Source organism: Ambystoma mexicanum, chromosome 14 (assembly GCF_040938575.1).
Source record: "Ambystoma mexicanum isolate Mex_15411 chromosome 14, UKY_AmexF1_1, whole genome shotgun sequence".
NCBI lineage: Eukaryota > Metazoa > Chordata > Amphibia > Caudata > Ambystomatidae > Ambystoma > Ambystoma mexicanum.
In genome coordinates this window covers 31,242,432-31,266,675 of record NC_090940.1, presented here as the reverse complement: position 1 = coordinate 31,266,675, position 24,244 = coordinate 31,242,432, and the positions used below count along the sequence as shown (strand labels likewise).

The following is a 24,244-nucleotide window of genomic DNA, read 5'->3' as shown; positions in this document are numbered from 1 at the left end:
ATTCCCTTTTTATTTCGGGTCCGCGCCGCATCCAGGCATTTTCGGACTCCGGCCCCTAAGGGGAAAAATATATCAGCGTTAATGAGTGAATGAAAAGACATTACCAAAACACTCATTAAAGACTTACCCGATTTCCTCAAGGATTTCACCGCTCACCTCGAGTCGGTGCCTGTTCCCCGGCATTCCGTACCCCGGCCCCTATGGGGAAAAAGACACTAGCATTAGAACCTTAATGCATGGACACAAGGGGAACCACTTATAGAAAACTTACCTGGAAGCCAAGCAAGTTTGGTTCTCACCCATCCGAAAATCCAGTGACGTAACTGGATACCAACACGCCCCTGCATCAGAAGCAGGATGGATAGCTCGTCCTTCCAGACCCTAAGGTGAGACGCTACAGGGAAGCACAGAAGGGTTTTGAGGAGGGTGAGAGGGTGAGTGGGAGGCCGATTGCATTACCCCGCAGACAGTTAACCCCATATTCTCACCTATAGAAGGATACTTCTGCGAGTCAGACAAGCCAGATCTGGGGCCCGGTCCAGTCCGTCTTCCGAACCCTGCGCATCACCTTAGACGAGGTCACAGCAGCGCGAACCAGGCCAGCACCCCTGTGGGAGTCAGGTGAGCGTTACAGAACGCAAAGCCTTCCTACAAATTCCCACCCAGGCGCTATGGAAGCTTCTGAGACTGATCAGTTGGCCCAATTACTGAGGGAATTACGGGCTGAAGTACATGCCGCTCGTCAAGAGACTAATGCCCTCAAGAGGGAATTAATATCAAAGGAAAGAACTGATGACCTGGCCAGACAGCTTTTGCAAGGTCAAGCTGGACAAACTCCTCTACCCTGCTCCGGAGGGAACCCCGCGCCTGTGGTTCCCAGTAACCCTGTGCAGATTAATCTACCTGGAAACATGCCGCTGGCCCCACCTGAACGCTTTGCTGGGGACCCCAAACGATTCGCCGTATTCATGAATCAGTGTCGTTTGCACTTCCTATGCAGACCTGGGGCCTTCCCTAATGATCAGACCAAAGTAGCCCTTGTATTGTCATATCTCAGCGGCTGCGCTGCCGATTGGTCAGTTCCACTGGTTACTCAAGATGACACGATTCTCCGTGATTTTTAAGGATTTCAAGCAAGCATGGAAAGGTTATTTGCTCGACACTCTCAGGGGCAGGCTCTGGATGACGAACTTCTATCCCTGCGACAGGGCAATCAGGACCTCCTATCCTATATTGCAACCTTTAATAGACTAATTGTGGAAACGGGATGGCCAGAGGATAAAAGAGTCACGTTATTTTATCGAGGTCTACGCGGAGAACTTAAAGATGTCTTGGCCCAAGTTGTAAATCCGCCCCAAGAATGCACAGAATATATAGACTTAGTGGTCCAATTGGATCACAGACTTCAAAACAGGAAAACAGATCGGTCCAGGTTTGAGACCCGGGTGTTGGTCAAGACCCATGCTAACCCCAAGGGAGTTGATGTCTCTGAGCCTATGCAAATTGGAGGGGTTAAAGAACCCTTAACTCAAGAGGAACGTGAAAGGAGGCGGCAGTTAAAATGTCTTTATTGTGGGAACTCTGGACACTTTCTACGAGATTGCCCGGCAAAACCGCCCCAAAAAGCGGTTGGAGCCGCTGATAAAAACCATGAAGACTCTGTTTCGGGAAAGACTCAGCCCGACAAGCGTAGGGGTCCACTTGCCGAGCTTGAAAACTAACTCTCAGACCTCGCATTTCATTGTGCCAATGGTTCTCGTAGATCCAGAAAAGCCTAAGCGGTTGCATGCAATAAAGGCATACATCGATAGTGGGGCTATTGGAAACTATGTGGATCGTGAATTGGCCTCTAGGATTAACCTCCCTCTCCGTCCTAAAACCAGCAAAGATGTCATCACCACAGTCGATGGAACTGAAATTGCCTCTGGACCGGTAACACATTCCACTACTGGGATTCCACTACTGGGACTCTTATTGGTCCTGACGGCCATCGGGAGGCAGTTGTGTTTGATGTAATCAAGGCTCCACAGTTTCAGGTTATTATTGGAATTCCTTGGTTAGAGACACATAATCCTCAAATTGATTGGCGAGCTAAGAGAATAACCTTCCCGGATTGTGCCCAAACATGCTACCCAGAAAACCTGAAGATTAATCTAGCATCTGTAACCTCTGCCTCCATGCATTTACCTCCGGAATACCAGGACTTTCAGGACGTCTTCCAAAAGGAACAGGCCAACACGTTACCGCCTCACCGATCGTACGATTGCCAAATCGATCTGGTGCCCGGTGCACAACCCCCTTGTAGCAGGATTTATGCCCTTACCGAACCTGAGAACCTGCATTTGAGACAATATTTGGATCAATACCTCGCCAATGGTTTTATTCGCCCGTCAAAGTCCCCGGCATCCTCGGCTTTGTTCTTCGTGCCTAAAAAAGAAGGCGACCTTAGAACTTGTATCGATTACCGCGCATTGAACCAGATAACGGTTAAAAACCGTTATCCTCTGCCTCCGATTCCTGAACTCCTTGACCAGGTCAAGGATGCTTGCATATACACCAAGTTAGATCTCCGGGGGGCATATCATCTGGTGCGAGTAAAAGAAGGCGACGAATGGAAAACAGCCTTCCGTACAAAATATGGATTATTCGAATACCAGGTAATGCCTTTCGGGTTGTGCAATGCGCCTGCTGCCTTCCAATTCTTCATGAATGATGTCCTTCAGGAACTCATCGATGTTTGTGTTGTCATCTATATCGATGACATTCTAGTGTACTCCTCTTCGGAATCTGATCACAGAAAACACTTTAGGGCAGTTCTGGAAAAACTGCGCCAACACAAACTATTTGCTAAACTGGAGAAATGTGTTTTCCATAGCACAGAGGTTGAGTTTCTCGGTTTCATCCCGACACCCAAAGGAGTCCGAATGGACTCAAGAAAAGTGGATGCCATCCTCAAATGGCCATCACCTAGCTCTGTAAAAGGGTTTCAAAGCATGCTCGGCTTTGCCAATTTCTATCGCAGGTTTATCCCGGAATTTTCACGCATAGTACAACCCATTACTGCACTCTTGAGGAAAAATAAACGTTTTGAATGGTGTGAAGAAGCCGAGCAGGCCTTCCAGGATTTAAAAGCTAAGTTTACCTCCGCACCTATATTGAAACACCCACGTCCAGATCTCCCGTATGTCGTCGAAACTGACGCATCCAGCCTAGCCATGGGAGCAGTTTTGTCTCAAAGAGATCCTGAAACCAACCAACTGCATCCCGTAGCATTTTGGTCCAGAAAATTCTCGGCACCAGAGATTAATTACGCAATCACTGACAAAGAACTGTTAGCCATAAAGTCCGCTTTTAAAGCATGGCGGCATTACCTGCTTGGCGCTCGACATACCATCACGGTGATCACTGATCACCGGAATTTACAGTATTTGAAAACCGCCAAGGCTCAGTCATCACGGCAGCTCCGATGGGCTTTGTTTTTCGCTGAATTTGATTTCATGATTACCTATCGACCTGGCTGCAAGAACGGGAAAGCAGACGCCTTATCCTGAATTGGAATGGGAGAATCTGATACAAACTCAGAACCAGTACCAATAATTCCCGAACAGAGAATCCTAGGCATGACTTCGTTACAGACGCTTGAAGACATTCAAGTCAGAGTGAAACAACTCCTGGACCCTACAGTCCTACAGGATTGGATACAAATGGGATCAGACTTTACCATAGATAATGGTTAACCTTATTACCAAGGACGCTTATTCCTGCCGCACAAGGATTTACACAAACTCGTTATTTCAGGTTATCATGATACATTAATAGAGGGACACCCCGGTATTCCCAAGACAATGGAAAAGGTGAAACGACAATTCTGGTGCCCCTCTTGGCGAAAAGATGTTAAATCTTTTGTGAGGTCCTGTGGTGTTTGCTCCCAAAATAAAGGTCAAAAGAAAAGACCAGCCGGTCTCCTTCAACCTCTAGACATACCGCCAGCACCCTGGCACACCCCATCAATGGATTTTATTACGGACTTGCCTCCTTGTTCGGGATACAATACCATTCTGGTAATTGTGGATTTGTTTTCCAAAATGGCCCACTTCATTCTTTTGAAAGGTTTACCTTCAGCTTCTGTCCTAGCCAAAGAATTCCTCGAAAATATTGTTTGGCTACATGGATTCCCATCTATACTAATCTCTGACCGGGGAAGCCAATTCATTTCCCACTTCTGGCGCAAATGTTGTCAAATGGCACAAATCGACGTAAGATTATCGACCAGTCACCACCCTCAGACCGATGGTCAGACCGAGAGGACAAATCAGACCCTTGAGCAGTACTTACGGTGTATGTTACAGCAATCTGAAAGCAACTGGAAAGACATTCTTTGGATAGCCGAATACGCATATAATAATTCGGTACACTCTGGAACTGGCCATAGTCCTTTATATACCTTGTTTGGCCATCACCCCCGAACCTCAAACCTCGACTCACCTCAGAACCTCGGAGTGCCCGCAGTAGAACATCTGCATTCTACCATTACCCGAGCCTTCAAAGAGGCAACCACGCATTTACAACAAGCCAAGAGAAAATACAAGGAGAATGCTGACCTACATCGGAGTGAAGCACCTCCGTATCAGATTGGGGATCAAGTGTGGTTAGCTACCAGACATTTACCGCTCAAAGGGCCTCGAACTTTTAACCCAAAATATCTGGGACCTTATTCTATTACGGCAATAATTAACCCAGTAGCGGTTAAACTTGATTTACCAGCTAATATGCGAATTCACCCTGTTTTTCATGTGTCACTTCTGAAACCAGTGGTCCCCGGAACCAGACTACTCAAACCTCCAGAACCTATTCAAATAGATGGGGAACCCGAATTCGAAGTGAAGAACATTTTAGATTCAAAAATGTTTAGGTCAAAGCTTTTCTACCTAATTGATTGGAAGGGGTACGGACCTCAGGAGAGGTCGTGGGAACCCAGTGACGATGTGCATGCACCTCGATTAGTCAGGAAATTCCACTGACTCTTCCCAAACAAACCAAAACCCCCGGAGGGAACAACCTTGGGAGGGGCCTGGGGGGGAGTCCTGTCACGATGCCCGCTCCCGGGGAGCCGGCTCAGGCCCTGCGTCCCCGAAAGCGGACATCAAGTCCCCGGGGAAGGTCCCAGCAACCCATTATAGGGGCCCTTTCGACAGCGTCCTGGCGCCTATGGCGCCAGGCTCATAGAAAACATCAGTCCTGGCGCCATAGGCGCCAGGCTCATTATGAAAGTGTTTGGATGCACTTACCTGATGCAGACCATGCTGCAGAACCCCGGCCTCCTTGAGGCCTGAAAGGAACTACTTTACCTGTGGGACTCATTTACTACCCGGGTGTGGTCGGGGAAGGATACATACCTGATTGGAGGAAGGACACATTCTAGGAACTTCTTCCAAGGCTATTTAAACCACACCCGATCAGCCACACGTGCTTCGCGTTGTTCTGCATCTAGCAGCTGGACGCTCACCGTGTCTGCTCCTGCATCTTGACTTCTGCCACACCTGCCAGCATCCTGAATCACCTGCAAAGGAAGGGAACAAGAGAACAGAAGAAGGAAAAGGCCTCACCTGCTAAATCTGCATCCCAGAGACATTTCGCCGACAATCCTGAAAAGGAAGACATTTATTTTTAAAAGCACATCGCATCGATCGCTGCAGCGCCGCATTCTACTCACCTTTACAGGGCGCCTCCATGTTCAGCAGCGACCATCCGGATTCGCAGTCGCGCCCCCGCGCCTATGGAGAAAAAGACAAGAACAAAGGTGAGAGAAAGAAGGGAAAAGGGAAGCTAAAACTCCATGTCAAGACTTACCTGTTGGGTCATTCCCTTTTCATTTCGGGTCCGCGCCGCATCCAGGCATTTTCGGACCCCAGCCCCTAAGGGGAAAAAGACATCAGCGTTAATGAGTGAATGAAAAGACATTACCGAAACACTCATTAAAGACTTACCTGATTTCCACAAGGATTTCACCGCTCACCTCGGGTCGGTGCCTGTTCCCCGGCATTCCGTACCTCGGCCCCTAAGGGGAAAAAGACACTAGCATTAGAACATTAATGCATGGACACAAGGGGAACCACTTCTAGAAAACTTACCTGGAAGCCAAGCAAGTTTGGTTCTCACCCATCCGAAAATCCAGTGACGTAACTGGATACCAACGCGCCCCCGCATCAGAAGCAGGAGGGAGAGCTCGTCCTTCCAGACCCTAAGGTGAGACGCTACGGGGAAGCACAGAAGGGTTTTGAGGAGGGTGAGAGGGGTAAAGTGGGAGGCCGATTGCATTACCCCGCAGACAGTTAACCCCATATTCTCACCTACAGAAGGATACTTCTGCGAGTAAGACAAGCCAGATCTGGGGCCTGGTCCAGTCCGTCTTCCGAATCCTGCGCATCACCTTAGACGAGGTCACAGCAGCGCGAACCAGGCCAGCGCCCCCGTGGGAGTCAGGTGAGCGTTACAGGTACACACCCCAGGCATATTACAGTGGGATGCTAGACCCAGTTATGCAAGTGCATTTTCAGTCCAAACAGTCTTTGGCAGCAGCCTTGTTCGCAATTGAGAAATCTGCAAGCATTGTAATGGGTTGTTCCATGACACTTTTTGTAGAGCATGCTTTGTTTGCCATTTTGGAGAAACCTAAGGGTATATGGACATCTCCGAGGGCTTCCGTGTACTAAGATATTATATGTAATCCAGCAATTAAAATGGTTAGATGTAAAATAGTGAACCCTGCAACATTTGTAGCTGAGCCAGTGGCAAAGGATGAGCATGTGCATGATTGCACGAACTATGAGGAGTTTTACGATTACATACCACGCATAAAGAAAAACGCATTGTCAGGAGGAGAGATTCTCTTTATTGATGGTTTATCGAAAATTGATCACACAAGCGGGAAAAGGCATTCCGGCACAGCTGTAGTGAGGCATAGGCCAAACAGTGAATTTGAAGTTGTGGCAAGTGCAAGACTACCGTCTCACTTTTCAGCACAAGCGGCAGAATTGGTGGCACTTATTGCGGCGCTTGAAAAACACGAAGGACAGGAAGTGATGATATACAGTGACTGCCTATGTGACGTTGACTCTGCACGCTGGGTTAGCATGTTGGAAAAGGTGGGGCTACCTCTGAGCGGATGGCACTGCAGTGCAACACGCATCACTATTGGACAGGCTTATTAAGGTCCTACAACACTCTGCAGCCATAGCGATAGTTAAATGCGCAGCACATACTAAGCAAACTGATTTTATTTCTTGCTGGAACGAAGCAGCAGACGCAGAAGCCACAAGGGTTGCATGTACACCAGATATTTCAAGTTTTGATGCTCCAGATGTTAAGGAAAAAGTGGTTAAGATTATGATGGTAAATGAAGGGTTTAGTCATTTATCAAGAGCCCCGTTAATGGAAATTCCAAGGCAGTGTAAAACAAGAGCAGGAGCTATGGAAACAGAGGGGAGGCTCTTTATCCCCCACAGAAGCATTATAACGACAAGACAGTACTACCGGAAAGCCGGTGATATCAGTGGCATTATTGAGGGTAGTGCTTGAACAGCTGCACTACCCAGATGATGTAATTAGGAAGAGTCTTGCTGCATCTATTGCAGTAGACGGATTCCTACCGAACCTGTTAGAAAACATTGCATTTTATGTAGTAAATTGCATCATATGTCAAAAGTTTACCGCTGGGCACACACTGATCAATTAGAGGAGTGATTCCTCCACCGAATAGTCCTTTTCAGCATTTACATATTGACTATGTTGATATGCTGCAAGTATGTGGTGGATACAGGTATCTGATAGTGGTGGTGTGTCCCTTCTCTAGGTGGATAGAAGCAGGTCCTTGTACACACCCTGATGTCACTTGTGCAGCGAAGTATTTAGTACGTTAAGTCTTTCCAAGATGGGGAGTGTGTGAAGTGCGGAGATCCGATAACGGGCCACATTTTGTTAATGAAGTATTTGAACAAATGGGATTGTTATTGAATATTAAACATATGTTTTCTTATGCTTATCACCCGCAAGCGAACGGGATATGCCAGACACTCAACAACCTCTTAAAGGAGAGAATTTCCAAGTTAAAAATTGACACTGAAGAAAGGATGGCAATATTGCCTGCCCTTAGCGCCATATGCCCTAAGGAATCAACCTGGTTCGGAGCATCACCTCACACTCCACAAATTAGTGACAGGGAGACGAATGAGAATGCCTTTAACTCCTCCATCGAGGAGCAGAAGTGATGCCCAGAGTTCTGCAAAACTGTTAGGAAATGAATTAAATGAGTACTTGACATGTATGACCTCTAGTATCTGTCATTTCAGATCAACTCAAGCGCTAGGTGGGGTCGGTCTTGGAATACAGATGAAGACCATTCAGAAGCCAGAGTTTCTAAATTACTATCGTCACCCAGGTTGTTTATTGGTGACAGTGCCAATTCAGAACTTCACCAGAAAGTGGCATGAGCCTAGATTTGTTGGCCCGTTTGTCGTGGATGACATTACTCCTTCTGCAGTACAAAGTTTAAGGTAGGAGAGCCTGGATCGATTTAAGCGATGTTAAAAACGTGCATTGGAGAGGCCGACGCAGCCCCAACGATCGATTCTGAAGCAAGGCAAGAAGAATTCCAGCACATGCAGACTTGATGAGGAAGAAGGACGATAAACCAAAGGATTAATTAAAAAGTGCAAATTTGCACTTGGACTCAAGACCACCCCTTATAGGTATTAAATCAGGTGTGCAAATTCACAGCCACAGAGTTCTTTGAAAATTAAATTTAGAAAGTTGTTGACATTGTGAATATATTTAACCAGCAACATTTGATGGAAAATTGGAAACGTGAGCAATACGCAGATTCTTTTCATACAACGCAATTCTTTGGTTGAATCTAAGGTTTTGACCAACGATGTCCATAGGATCCTACTTGGTGTTTTTGCTGTTTTCATATACATCCTTTGAGCTTATCCTGCTCTTGCTGGGTGTAATGTCAATATACATACTTTTCTGCATGATCTTAAAAATGGCCCTGCGGTAGGAGGCTAACAGCGATAATTGAACAGATTTTGCAGCTACCCGATTTACCTGAATTGCCTGATTAAAAAGGTTTTCTCCTTCCATAAAATAGTACACAGCCATAATAAAGAAGTTGGAAAATTGTACAATTTCAGAGAATGATAAAGCCCAACTAAATCCAGAATGTTGCAAATGGTGGAGAGTGATATGTTGGTTTATGATATACACATGTGCCACCATATGTCTCTTTCTGGTTCTTCTGTTTAGCATACCCTATTTTACTAAGTCAGGTTGAGATAGGGACTACTGTGATCCTCCAACTACGTGTACTGCTCTTGATGCATTTACTTCCATTAAGGTGGAGGCTCCTGTGTTTCTCCCCAGAGAGAGAACTCTTTATGATATACTTCACAATGACATATTAAGTACTGATTTGGTATTAGTGAGAAGAGAAATGCAGAGTATGATAATGATGGGATAAACACAGAGCTAGACAGTGTAGCACACTCGAGTAATAACATGTGGTATCAGCACATGGAAAAGGTGGGGGAGAAGACCTCTAAAGAGTTGCCATGTCTGCACACTCATACCTTATGCCATGGATGCAACACAAACTTTAATTTCTAGAGAAATTCCGGAATATGATAGCAGATGTCTCGTTGATCTTGCAGCATGCATTACAAGAGGCCAATTTCAAGGAAGCTGAGCCACCTTGCGATGGAGATCGAAATGGTCATTTCCGTTCCAGGATGACTACATCAAGACTAAGCGGATGGAAAAGGAACCTGCATGGAAAAGCAAGATGCTTACATATCCTGAGAAGGAACATGAAGAGGTGGTAGTTGCAGAGAGGAAGAGACTGAATTGCCCTGATAAAACAGAAGTAGCAGGATGGCCTGGATGTTGGGAACGAACACAAGTTTTAGTTTATGGAAAAGTGAAAGCCACAAAAGGATGGGAAGGAGGCCTAATGTCCTGCACAGCTCATCTATTGAAGTCAGAATATTTGCCAGACGCACAAAGTAAATGATGCTTGTTGAAAGTCCCGGGCCAATCATGCCAGACTATGGACATGTATAAAAGATTAATCAGACCCGGTGATGGTGGTTCCATTGATAAATGCGGCATTGTGCTTCCAAGGAAAGGGGAAGAATTATGTGGGAAGAAACAAAGGCTGCAAGACTACAATTGACGTAATTCGAATAGGAGCAGGGACAGCTGTCCTGATATTGGGCTTGTGGATCCAGAGCTTATATGAAGCTGCCCCAAGGATTGTCGAGGGAGCTGTTCCTTAGTACTCATACATGATCCAGCATTAGTCATTCCTAAAAGTGACTTGAATATTGGAGAATTTCCAAAAGCAGATGCCCCCCTGAGGAAGAGAAGATCATTCCATATGAGCGCAGGTTGTTCAGCCAGACTGCAGCAGTCTTCACGACTATCTTTATGCCTGGGAACCAGATGATGGTCAATGCCAAATGGCTACAGATTACGAGATGGGAACTCTTGCAGATGATCAACACTACTATTAAGGGATTTAATGCGATCAAGGAGTAATTGAGGTCCATAAGGCTGATGACCCTCCAGAACAGTTATGTCCTGGATATGATCACAGCAATGGATGGAGTTTGTGCCAAGATCGGGCCATCATGTTGCACGTGCATACCTTCTCACAATGACAAAAATTGGACATTGACAGAGGTTATAACGCTGCTAACAAACCTGTATAACTAGATGGGAGATGAGAGAAGATATCGCAGATGACAGTTGGTTTGCGTCCATCTTCTCATGGGTTGCACAATGGATGGCGAATATCTTCAAGCTCTTGCGAGCTATATTCTTAATGGCGATGTTTGGATAAGGTGTAATCAGGATAATGATTACACAGTGTAAGAAGACAGCAAAGAAAGGTGTAGGAATGACGATTATAATAGATGTCGAGTCAGGATTCAGACCCAAGGAGTTGACAGATGAAGAAATCAGACTACATAAAGGCCAGTATCTTAGCACCAGAGGAAAACGAAGTACCTACATCCAAGGAATCACAAGTAGTATGTGGGACGATTGATTTACTGCAGCCCAAATGGACAATGTAGTCACATGACCTGGAGTGTTGATGAACATTTAAAATCTGCAGAATCTCTGAAAGGAGTAATGAAAATGTGGACTCTAAAAAAGCACTTTTCCAAAAAAGGATGTCTAGATGTGAAAACTGGTGAAGGAGTGGTCGATGACTCGACTAGAGGGGGGAGTGTAGAGGAGCGCTAAATGCCTCTACAGGAAGTCCCGCCCCTATTTTGCCTACATGCTGGAAACCGGAAATTGCAACATGTGCAATGCCAGTAATGGTACCTGTATCACGAAGAATCTTTGAGACAAGGTATGCGTTGAGAACACCCTATGAGAAGTACCCCTGAAAGACCGATGGTCTTGTGAAAGGAGCGCCTGAAGAAGTATGAAGATGCAGAAAGAAGAAGCTGATGACGTCACGGAAGATGAAAGTGACGCATCAGGAAGGATGCCCAGAGAAGATGCATAAGTGATATAAAATCTGATGGCGAAATAAAGAATGGAGAAGTCTCATGTGCGGAATGAAGGTTGCAAGTGTGAAGAGCACTGCTGAAAACATGTTTTACAATTGTACAGATGCTGCAACGCAAGTAGACAGCATTCATAAGGATGGCTATACGTAGTATATAGACTGCAGGCAGAATCACCAATATATGTATATAGAGTTCTGGACATTCAATGATCCATTTTAGTAAGCTAGTCTCCATGAAGGAAGACAGATTGGAAGCTATGTGTGTTGCAGCAAAGAATAGGCTCGAAATGGAAGCAAGACCAAAGAGGCTGCCTGGCTGGATGTCAAAGACTGGAAACAGCCAAGAACTGCTTATTAGCTGCAAAGAACAGTAAAACGTGAGCAGAGGCATCTCTTGATAAGTTGTAAGGAGAAAACACGAGTGCCAAGTTTCTTCATTAAAGACTATTAAATACTAGAATACGAGCAAATTCACAGTCTCTGATCACGTGAGCGGAGGATGAAAATAGATGATGGGCATGGTGCACCATATTAAAGCTAGCGAGTGCTCACACTCCCTTATATTCCCAGAGATGAGAAGCTCCTAGAAGGCCGAGTTCAAAGACAATATGAATGACAGACGGCATGAGTGATGCGAGATGTCAGGCTAATTGGGTGGGGAGATACGTCAAGTTCACCCACCAGCACCTGGGGTACCAGCTTACGTGCTGCTAGAGCATCGAATGTTCCAGAAGGGCACGAGCTTGCCAACCAATTGTAGAAGACAGTATAACGAAGAGCATTATAGTTTAAGAGCCAATGAAGTGTTACGTTTATAATTACTGTCACAGATGACTTGCACTAGGGGAAGGCATGAGTGCCCACCCGACTGTAGAGACCCAATCATGATCCTATCCTACATAGAACGTATACTTGGACGCCCCCTTAGAGTCAACCACAATCTCCAATAGGTTTTCTCAATTTGCCACGTAATATGACATCACTTATGACAAATGTTTAGTATAAATGTGTTTTTACATGAAATGTTTTGAGATCATGCTGTGCGACGTCCGTTGTACTACCTGTTTTAGACAATTGACAACTTCTTGAGTCGGTCTTATTATTTATTTTGAGAAGTTATTCTCTGCCCCACACATAGTACAACACGTTACCTTGAGTAAAATTGCCTCTAGGGTTAAGTGCCGTAGGGGAAACACAGTATTCCAACCAGACAGTGGTGAAAGAGGAAGTCCCAGATGCCTTCTTGGGAGATCTTGACTCCCATAACCCAAATCTAGGTGGCAAGATCCGTAGCTCTTGCACTATCCATCGTGGCCCCAGACAAAGGAGGGAAGGATCTAATGACCTAGAGAGAGAGAGGGAGGAAGGCACAAGTGACACAGGATCAGAGCACTGAGAGTAAGATGTATTCATTCTCTCCAACTCATAGGGAAAACTACCTAAAGTCCTATACAGATCGGCAGACCAAAAAGGGGGACAATTTCCTCCTGTGGGGACGAACAAAACAGGAGAAATTCATATATCCCCAGGCAATATCCAGATAAGGTGATCAGAACTCAACTTAAATCCTGTTATCCCTTTAAACATTCTCCATTAACCTCAAGGGAATATTTACAATCTCGCCTCATCTTCCCCTCTCCAATAAATACTGAGACGAGGAGGAGGCCACCAAGAGCAGTAGAGATTACCCATAGTAATAACATGGGGAAAGTAAGGGCAACCTACTTTAGAAAAAACTACTGTCCCACTAAGAGTCAGGCATTGTTGGTAAGTAACCATTCACACCTGACTTCACTTGACTGTGTTCAGCTATAAAAAGGTGTGGTCAGTCACAGACAGAAACGAGCTGGGAATGCAATCCGGACCGGTGGAGCCCAGGAGCAAAGAAGCAGGAGCTGCAGGCAGGAGGAACATGGCATGCTGAGACGCTGGCCCGGTGTGTGTGGACCCCAGGGTGGCAAGGGAGCCGGAGAAGTGCTGCCTGCATTCTGCAGGCTAGGTCCAGCAAAGTGCTTATTCCCTTGGGGCCAGTGCTGACCCCAAGGGTCTCTGCGGGGCAGGTGGTGAGACCCTGATATCAACCTTGCATTGCCTGGAGGAACTGCTGAGTTTCATGAAGAGTAAGAAGCTCAGGAGTGGGCATTTAAATGAGAGAGTAGCGGGAAAAAAAGGCACAAACAGGAAAAGCGGCACAGAATCAGAAAGAAAGAAAAAAGTGTGAAAGTTAAAAGTGGAAGCAAAGCGAAATGGCTGAAAGCGCAGCGAGGCAACAAAGCAAAAGAAAAGCAGAACGGAGCGAAAGGCAATTAAAAGCCTGATTGAAGCTGAAAGTGAGAGAAATTGGAAAGAAGCAGCAAGTGGCCCTTAGTGAGAGAGGGGCATGAGAAAGGCAAAGAAAAGTGCTATAGAAGGTGCAAGTGTGCACAGAACAAAAGAGGGTACACAAGTGTGCACAAAAAGGAAAGCGGAGAGTAGAGGTGTGCATGCAAAGGAAAGCAGAAGAAAAGGGATGCAGAAAGCATCTGAAGGAAACAAGAGGGTAACAGAAGAACGTGAGAGCAAAGAGGGGCAAGCGGGTCAGAGTGGTTGCGCCAAGGAAAAGCAAAAAGCCTGGCGTTTTTGAAAGCCACTGATTCTACCCTATGAAAAAATGATTTATGAATTCAAGACAGAACTCTGATAAATGTGTTGTGTTTAGAAGCTGGAAGAGGACTAGAGCTTTGGTGAAAGAGACCCAGAGAGGCCCATTTATGAAATGAAAGTACATCTTGATAAAGAACTGATTTTGTATTTCAAAGTTGAAAGGGGCGGAGCTTCGGCAAGGGAACTCCAAGAGGCCTAACCAAGTAAGAGACTTGTTAGTTTTCTTTTTTTTTGATCCGCTGAGATGATTTAAGCGTGGGGAAGGGAACCCCGAGAAGCTTAGCAAAGGAACTGCGTTACTATTTTCCATGGTGTTTTTGAAACATGATGAAGCTTGGGGAAGGGAACCCCAAAGGTCTTAAAGACACCAAAGGTAGTTAGAATAATTACAAGGAACCTGTGGAGAAGGTCTTAAGAATAGCTCTGTGGATTCAACTAATTTGTCTGACATTGACCCAGCAGCACCTGGTAAGACCACGTGAAACCAATCCTGGTTTACAATTTTTTTGAAACACTATTTTTCTTATTTTTGAAAAGACTTCCTATTACATTTTTGTATAGAGTGCGGGCAAGCATATGTTTAGACACAGACTTATTTTGAACTCTTAGCCAACGACGGCCATTAGAAACACCAGTTTAGGGAATTATCCCTTTAGAGTTAAGGCCAGTCAGGCATTACACCAACCCAGGAACCTTAGTAAATAACAGTTTTCAAACTAACCCATTGGAGTCGGTGTCTCTCTTGATACCATGCCCGTCTCACAGCGGCTTGTGAGAGTCTGGAAAAAGATAGCCCTTGAAAGGAGCAGTGAGAGATAAAACCCCTGTGATGTATGTTCGGCTGGTAGGAAATTTGGTTGATCGACTTTAGAGTCTCGTGCTCCTCCCTTTGCCGTTTCCAGTGCGTCGTCCACTGCTTTCCCAAACAAAGCAGGCTATCTGCTTGTTTATAAGGGAAGCCTGCGTCTTGTGTTTGAAACCAGAGTTATTTTTTTTTAAATATATTTTTATTGGTAAATTTGCAATGTAACATTCGATATTCCACACAAACATTCACCATTTAGATTTTCTGGTCCCCCCCCTATCCCCCACCAACCAAGAAGAAGCAACTAAGCCACCTCTTGCCCTCCGTCCCTCCCCCCTCCCTCCCTCCCTCCCTCCCTCCTTCCTTCCTTCCCTCCCTCCCACATCCCCATTCAAACTATTTATTTAGTGCGATCATCAAGTGCAGCAACTTCTAACATAGCATCGGCCAAACCTACAATAGGATTGCAAGTGCATAACTTTCGATCTGGATCGTGGTATTCGATGAAAGGACCGAGTTACTTTTAACCAAGAGTGGCGTTTGGAAGAGTTCCTTCAGCTAACACCCTGCTCCAACTGTCTCCAAAGTGTTTTAAAAAATATTTTGGATACAGACCAATCTCCCTAATCAACCTAGATGCAAAAATATATACTAAAATCCTGGCAACAAGGCTATCCCCGCTCCTCCCTAAACTGATTAGTGAGGATCAATCAGGCTTCATTCCAGGCAGGCAGACCCACGATAATACTAGGAGGCTAGCCCACCTCATCGAAAAAATAGGGATAACCCGCACCCCAGCGGTACTACTGTCAGTAGACGCCGAGAAGGCCTTCGATAGAGTGGAGTGGTCCATACTGTTAAGGGTTCTGGAATCCATGGGGTTTGGGGAAAAATATATCGCGAGTATTAGAGCAAACTACAATTCCCCATCCAGCAGAATAGCCATTAATGGAGAGCTTACGGGCAAGGTAACGATAACGAGAGGAACGAAACAGGGCTGTCCCCTATCACCACTATTGTACGCTCTCTTCTTAGAACCCCTCCTAATTAAAATACGAGAGTCAATACACATTAAAGGGATAGAAATGGCGGGTCACCAACACAAAGTAATTGCGTATGCAGACGATATGCTAATAACCTTAGAGGACCCTGAATCTACTTTATCGGCCACAGTTAGAGAACTAGAAAACTATGGGACCATCTCTGGCCTAAAAATAAATAGGAAAAAATCAGAGATCCTCATCCTGGCAGGGGATAGAACGAACATAGAAAAGCAGGCAAAAACACTGGACCTCAAGATAGCACAGAAAGGCATTAAATATTTGGGAATGAGTATACCCCCAAAAATAGAACAATTCTACGGGGAAAACTACCCGTCGCTAATTTTAAACATCCGAAGAGAATTAAACAGATGGAACCCACTACAGATATCCTGGTGGGGTAGAATACAATCAATCAAGATGACCATCCTCCCAAAGGTACTATATTATTTTCAGGCTCTCCTAGTGGGGGTCCCAGACACGTTCTTCAAAACCTTAACAAAAATGGTATCGTTATACATATGGAAAGGGAAAACACCGAGAATTGCCAGAAAGGTCCTCACGGCCCCAACCAGAGAAGGAGGAATGGCGCTACCCCACTTTAGAAAATACTATCAGGCAGCACAGCTCAAAGTTCTAAGGGAGTGGGTGGGGGAGGATCCGCAACAGATATGGGCCAAACAAGACAGAGCAGTAGCAAGGACCCCACTGGTAGAACTTCTCTGGAAACAGAAGCAGCACAGGCATGAAAATCTAAGGCTAAGCGAAATCATGAAAACCACGTTAGAAGCATGGGATAGCCAAACAAAAAAAGGCATAATGACCACAGCGATAGGACCCTTTACACCCATCTGTAGAAACCCACTATTTCCACCGGGGATGGAACAAGGGGCATATGACACATGGGAGAAAGCGGGCATTACTAAAATAGGAGAGATGTTCATGGACAAGGAAATCATCCCCCTAGAGTCGTGCGTGGCAACCACGAGAATCCCTAAAAGCGATAGATACAGATATGAACAGCTAAAACACTGGCTCAACTCTCCAATAATCACCGAGGCAGCAACCAGGGACCTTACAGGGTTCGAAACATACATCATATCCAACACGGGGGAGAGGAAGTGGGTTTCAACGTTATACAAATACATAAACTCACAAGGGGAAAGCATTAAATGGTCATACAGAATAAAATGGGGCAGAACACTGGGGGAGGAACCAACAGATAAACAATGGGAGGATCTATGGAAACAGATCCCCAGAATGACCCGCTCGGCACAAACCAGGGAGATGTGGGTCAAAATAATGACACAGTGGCACTACACTCCAGAGAGGCTCCACACAATGTACCCTAACACGTCCAGCCACTGCTGGAGAGGATGTGACGAAGTGGGGACTTGGAGACACATATGGCATGACTGTAAAGGCATAAAACCCTTTTGGGAAGAAGTGAAAAACGAGATGGGCAAAATATTCCCGGATGTGGGGCTGATGGGAGAGAAGGTCTGGCTCTGTGGAATCAAAGACGACACAGCAAGGCAATACAGCAAAACGCAATGGAGATCATTCATGGGACTACTCATTGCAGCTTGGACCACCATTGCACAGAACTGGAAAAATAAAAACACCCCACTGACCTACACCTGGCTACAGAAAGTTTGGGCCCATATAACAGTGGAAAAAATTACTCACAAACTCCAAGGAACAGGAGACCAATTTGTAAGCGAATGGGAAGGGACCCTGCAATACCTCCAGTCAGACTTTATGGAGCAATGGTGCCCCCATAACATAAAAATATCAGACATATTTAACGCTTAACAGGATCCCTGGACAAAATGACTCCATCCATCCCGTGGGGAGGGAGGGGGGAGGGGGGGAAGGGAATGTTATAAGATTCAATGTTAACTTCTTCATGTAATATTTATGTAAAACTAATAAAAAATAAGTTTAAAAAAAAAATAAAAAAAAAAATATTTTGGGTGACTTGCCGTCCCTTCTTTAACAATAGTATGCAGTTGTGACTTGGCTGGTTCAGGAACACTCTCCAGATCTTCCTGTATAAGACCCAATTGGACATCACTAAAGCTGGCAAGCAAAGTGGTGTTATTCGCAATGCGGGTAGTATGGGCAGCTGAAGTTGCACATTGTTTTGCCCAAGACATATCAATTCTTACAGTCTATGTTGGGAGGAGCCTCAGCTAAAGGAACACCTGCACATTTCCTGGTTGTGGAGACCACCAGTGCATCAGGAAGAGTGACCCTGGATATAAAGGGGTGGCAGGCCTGAACATCTTCTCAATGCGCGGGTTAACTACCCGTGTCAGGGAGGACGGGAGTAAAGGGGCAATATGCTTTTTTATAGAATTAAGCCGGGGAATTGATTGACTTTGAGGATATCCTCCACAAAGTCAGAGCTAGGCACCGCCTCGAGTATTTTAAAATGATCTGTTGCCCTTTAAAGATTATTATTAAAGAGCAGCTGGTCATCAATAGAAGAGTCTCAGGACTGCAGAACAGGTGTGGAATCTACAAAAGTGTGGCCAAGCTCTGCCTCATGAGTAGGAGTAGTGGGCCAAGGCCCCTGGTCATCAGTGACATCAAACCATGCGTCTGGGTCCTGGGAGGTGGGACCCTGGGAGTCATCTCCCTGCTGTTGGACATATTACAAGTCTTCATCTCAATCATATTCATCATCCTGAAACATATCCCCTGAAAGATCAGCATGTTTAGGTACAGGAAAGGTAGTGTGGAAAACTGGGGACTGAAGTCGAGATGACCTAAAGGGCCTGGTTTCCTCATCAAGGGGTAGGGATCTCTTAGGGAATCTGTCCGAGAAAGATGAACTCATACACCTTCTCCATACAACTCCTCAAATCTTTCACTTGTCCAAGTCCCTGTAGCTGGGTTATCAGGGAGTGGAAAAACGATCTCCTTATGAACAGGACTGTGGTGGCCCTGTAAGGACTGATATAAGGTGTAAGAGGCTTGGACATAACCTTTAGGTAAGACTGAAGTTTTTTTTGTGTTTTGGGTAACTTCTCCCTTAAATTAATTAAATTCTTTAACTGTTGACTTGTCTTTCGGCTTGTCTGAAACCGCCATTGAAGATTTGAGGGGGAGCACCATGGTAAGTCGAGGACTTCGAACCATGCACTAAACGTGAAGGCGCAAGGACAGCTGGCAGAGAACCGGAAGGATCCCCAGGCTTCGCTGGGCCTGCAGGTTCAGTAGGCTTCTTCAATGGTACCGTCGAGGGATGCCGTGGGGTTGTGTGTCTTTCCTTTGGTGTGAGCATGTGTGCCCATGTCGCCAGTGGGTGAGACCCCGGTAGCAGTGCGTTCGGCATGCCTAGTGGGGATGGGGACGTGCACACTGGTATCAGAGCACCCTGCAACAATGTGTTCGTCCTCTGAGCTGGAGCTGTGGCTGCTGGAAGGTTCCCTGTCCAATGCGACCACGCCAGTGGGGGAATGGGATTCTGCCTTCATGGTGTAGGCTGCCCACCGCTTAGTGTACCATTCTTTAAGCGTCTTAGGCTAAAGAGTCGACAGGCCTTGCAACGCTGGTCGTGTTCATGAGGCAAATGGTTGTTAGACTATTTGTAACTATCCCTTCAATGAAACATCCTATTACAGGAATGGCAACATTTAAATGGAGTTCTCTGAATTATTAAATAGAAGAAAAATAGCAGCCAGACAAGGGAAAGAAAAGGCAAGCATAGGAAAAGTCATTCTCTAAAGGAGGAGAATATAGAGAAGAAAAGCCTCCCTGTCCCACTACTGTGAAAGGCCGAAGCCTGATGGTGAAGGCTGCAGCCAGCTTTCAAGAGTAATCAAATGTCTCCGAACGAGAGCCTGGAAACTGCCGTCTAAGAATGTCAAAAAGGTGCATCGAAGACACGATAATATATTAATATTGCAATAAATCACATAGTTGCGAGTGCTACAATAATGCGACTGATCTGTATGGCGGAAAAAAAACAATCTGGGGGACCTCGATGCGTGAGGGATCAAGGGTACACTACACGTCATAGTGGGGATAGTGTTAGACACGCCTAGGTCAATGTTCCTTTTCGATCATTCGAAAAAGATGCAATACTCCACGATTACCACTAGACGTCAGACTATATGGACAGCATGCGCTTCTAAGAAGATTCAGAAGCATCAGAAATATACTTACCACCTTCTTGTACATACTATTTGGAATATATTTGCATAACCCCATTTATACGCTTCTATTTCCTGTTCATCCCCTCAATTCTGCCCGGACAAGGACCTCTTAAATGGCTATCTTCATACTGATGCCTCAATTGCTCTTAGGGGTGACTGCAAGAAGCTGAAAATCTGCTACGGCCCGACCACTCCACAACCTAGACTCATTTTCAAGGTAACTGTTGTGCCACCCACCCTCACAACTTCAAACGGTACAATGGATATTCATTTGTCATTGGTTATAGAGCCGTTCACCATAATTATGGTCCCAACGCGCTTTTGGTTGAATGTCCACAAATTTGGGAGATATTATGCGTGTGTGCATTTCAGACATTAAAGTTGTGTGAGGGAGGCCAAGACCCTTCTAGTCACCCATGTCTAAATGGAGTCTGTATGGGCGCAGTGGAGGTATACTATGGACTAAAGGGGGGATTGTGTTTAAGGAGATAAGAGTTAAGTTGGAAGCCACAGTTCAAATTTGATGTTAAAAGTAGCTCTATTCTTATGGCAGAGGTGATGCACAATAGTGTTTGTGTTATATGCGAGTGCAGGGTGTGTGGGGTGAACCATGCCTTCTGCTAAGTTGCGAGGGTGGGGTTTGCGAGGGGTGAAATGGGTTAGCTGTTCAAACAATGTCCATTTCCTGGTTTCCATCTATGTACATGGAGCAGTGCTACGTTTCACAGGGGATGTAAGTGCTCGATGAGTGCATAATATCCTCTGAGGTTTTGTCATCCCTAGTTCCTTCTAGTGCGAAAACACAGACTTCATTTTATGCCTGGTCCACCCTCCAGTGCTTTAGTTACCTGCATTGCCAACCACAAGCGAGGGATCCGAGGTGTCTGTTGTCCTCCTACGGGATGATCAGCGTGTTTTTACCAAGGTGCATTTTAAGGGCAATGCATTGCCCCCCTCCAAGCCAATATGAGTGCAATACCTGGCCGACTCAGTATTCGTTCTAGGTGTGAGTTGTTGGAGTTTCGAGCGTGGGGAGCTGAAAGGGGGGGAGAGGGTTAGGAATTCGGGTGAGGGGGGCAGACAGCCAGGTTTTGAGGGCTTTCCAGAAGGACAGGTGATCCTCTATGGAGGTGGAGCACGAGGGGGAGGGAGTTCCAGAAAGTGGGTGCGTGGACAGAGAAACAGGCACCTCCTAATCTGGAGAACTTGAAAGGAGGGACTACCAGATGGTCTACAGAGCCTGATCAGATGATTCTGGCAGGGTGGTAGCGAGTGAGCTTGTTTTGTCAACTATCTAGTGTAAGGTACCCACCGTTGGGATTGCTCCATACATGGTAGGTACACGTTTATAGACACAACACCATGCATGTCCTTGCAAGTACTATTAAACAAAAGTTAACTTCGGATAGCGATAAAAAGTCACCATAGAGCAACTCAAAGGCAGTGACCTACAAAGGACCTAAAATTCAAGTCCAAACAGAAATTAAAAATAATGTAACCATCGCACAGACAAGAGACCATGCCAACGTATTACAAATCAAGGACTTCACAGTTTATTGTACAATATTGGAGGTTTCCGCTACAAGTTAAGGCAAACATACTAATGCATTTGCGGGTTGTGAAATTATACTTAAAAAGATATTAGGAGACTTTTTCCTTCAAAATGGCTAAGAAATGTCTGATATTAAAAAGTGCTATAATACATATGTAGGCATATATGTAATAGGGCTATGATACCTGAAAAATTGAGGTGGAAAACAGCTATAGCGCTCTCCATGGCAACAACATTCGACAGTTAATGACAATATTTAAATCAACTGACCAATAAATGTCTATGAAGTGTCTTGGGGACGGTGCCGTACAAAAGACAGAAAACTCAGCAGTCCTACATCATACAAGAGGACTGACTGCTGTCACAAAGAAAACAAATGGAGGGGGAATTTGGTGCCTGGACATCAGAGAGCATTCATGAACATATAAAGGAGAGGCAGTGCGAGCTCCGTGCAAATTGCTGCACGAGGACATCCTTGGCAGCGGTCTATGCCACTTCTTTCAGGGCACAGAGCACACCTTGTGAGCACTTGCTGCTTTGTGACCCAGCAAGCTACAAAATGCCCATTAACAGTCCGTACAAATGCCTCCCAGATGCGGTTTATGTTGTGGGATTGGATGGGAAGGGAGGCCGCTTATGTGTCTCCATTTAGCACAGCCAGGCAGTTTTGAAGCAGCTGCAAATTACCCTGCATTAAAAAAAAAAAAAGGAAAATTGATTAGAACACGATTGGCTTTAAGTTGAAAACGTCTTGCTCACAGTAAAACTAAACACCAAGGGATGAAGAGATGCACTGAAAAACAAATGAGAAGGGCGTTTGTGGCAGAGAAGCCTGCATAGCTATGAAGGACGACAGACCCCAGGCCTCTCACGGGACCACTTCATGAAGTCACACTCCAATGTCCTTCACCGCAATCAACTACAGGCAATTATGTTCTTGAGGACTGGTATTCTACTAAACCACCTCAAATAGCTACTTATGAGGTTTGAAGGATAGCAATTACCGTGTGTAGCATTTTTTTAGGGGCCTACTCTGACATTTGGAAGTCTATATGCATTGCATCTGCCACCAGTTATACAGCTTACATTCCATTTTAGGAGTGAGTTAGACTTTAACTGGCCATTTACAGTTTTTTTTTATCTACACTATGCTCAGATATGCGTTGTGTAAGCAGAATACTTATTTTTCTCATCAAAAATATTTTCTGTGTGACCTTAGAAAAGAAGTGTATATATTTCAACGTGGTGCATTCTTTTGTGGTGTCTGCTGGGGTTAATTGTACCTCCCTGCTAGCCTTCCCTCTCACTTGAAGTTAAATCTCACTGCTCTGTTGCAGCTACCATTGGAGAGCCAGGTCTTTCCTTTTGGGTGACACACTGTTCTACTCTTAGGTTAGATGTGTACAGAGCTCATCTGAGGGCTGTGCAACAATCCCCCAAACAGTGAACAGCTACCCAATAGCAGAAGCACTCACTAAAAAGGCGTAGGAACTCAACCAAGCAGATCCGGACAGCTCCGAGGGCAAAATTAAGCAGGCAGTCAGTCAGCAAGAACCAGTCCTAAAATGCGGGCGTGAGATGGATTTCTAGCATCTGGCCTGGTGGATAGATTTTAGGAAGTCACCCTAGTTATGGTGAACAGAGTAACAGAGGTTAGCCAAAACCCAATCAAGGAAGCGGAGGAAAGCCAGCGATGCAAATTTAAGGAGAGGGCGTGTGGAGTCAGGGATCCACACAATTTTATTCTACAACCAAAACACACACTAGGAAATGAAACAAGCAGATATTACACAACAATCAATTATAAACAAACATATATAAAGTCACCATAGGTTCTTAGGAAGGCATTCAATAATTTATTCAACAAAAAGACGTTAAGCAAGTGATGTAGTAAGATGGAACCAAGTCACAAGAAATATAACCCAACTATAAGTTCAACCCCTTTGAAGAGTGGGGCCATGTGCCCAAAAGGTCACAGTTGAAATGTTCCAGAGAAGATATTCATCAAAGTTATTGGTAAGTAAAATTATGTTCCCATCTTTCAGGTACAGCTGCTTTAAGACGCGATGATCAAAAAGCAATGGAATGGAATAACCACATTTTATTCTAAGGTGAACAGGGGAGTGGGATTAAATGCTATACTTTTACTTACCCTCCCATACTCTGATTTTCCCAGAGGACTAGGTGGGTCGACTATGTCGCTGGAGGTAGGTTTTCCCACCGTTTGTTCAAGTGAGTGGCCCAGGAGCTGAGGGTGCAAGGTCTTCCGGTTGGTTCCAGGAGCAGAGGGCAGCCCTGGGTGTAGAAGAAATGCAGAAGGCACCGATGCAGGCCTGTTCAGGACACATTAGCAGACTGGGGGAGGCGAGTTCCAGTGACTGCCACCACACACAGGTGTCGGCAGGAGTCCTTCCAGTAGCGGTTGAAGAATACCTTCCACAGCAGGATCCATTGAAGCTA

General features: G+C 45.4%; 1 protein-coding gene across 1 annotated transcript in view; it reads right to left on the bottom strand.

Moving 5' to 3' along the window:
* Nucleotides 1-21,762: 21,762 nt before the first annotated feature.
* SNX6 (sorting nexin 6) overlaps nucleotides 21,763-24,244 on the bottom strand; it is a 470,945-nt gene continuing 468,463 nt past the window's right edge. The window contains exon 14 of the mRNA XM_069638456.1: nucleotides 21,763-22,472. Within this exon, the coding sequence (XP_069494557.1) occupies nucleotides 22,419-22,472 (54 nt within the window). The 3' untranslated portion in view covers nucleotides 21,763-22,418. The remainder of the gene's footprint in view (nucleotides 22,473-24,244) is intronic.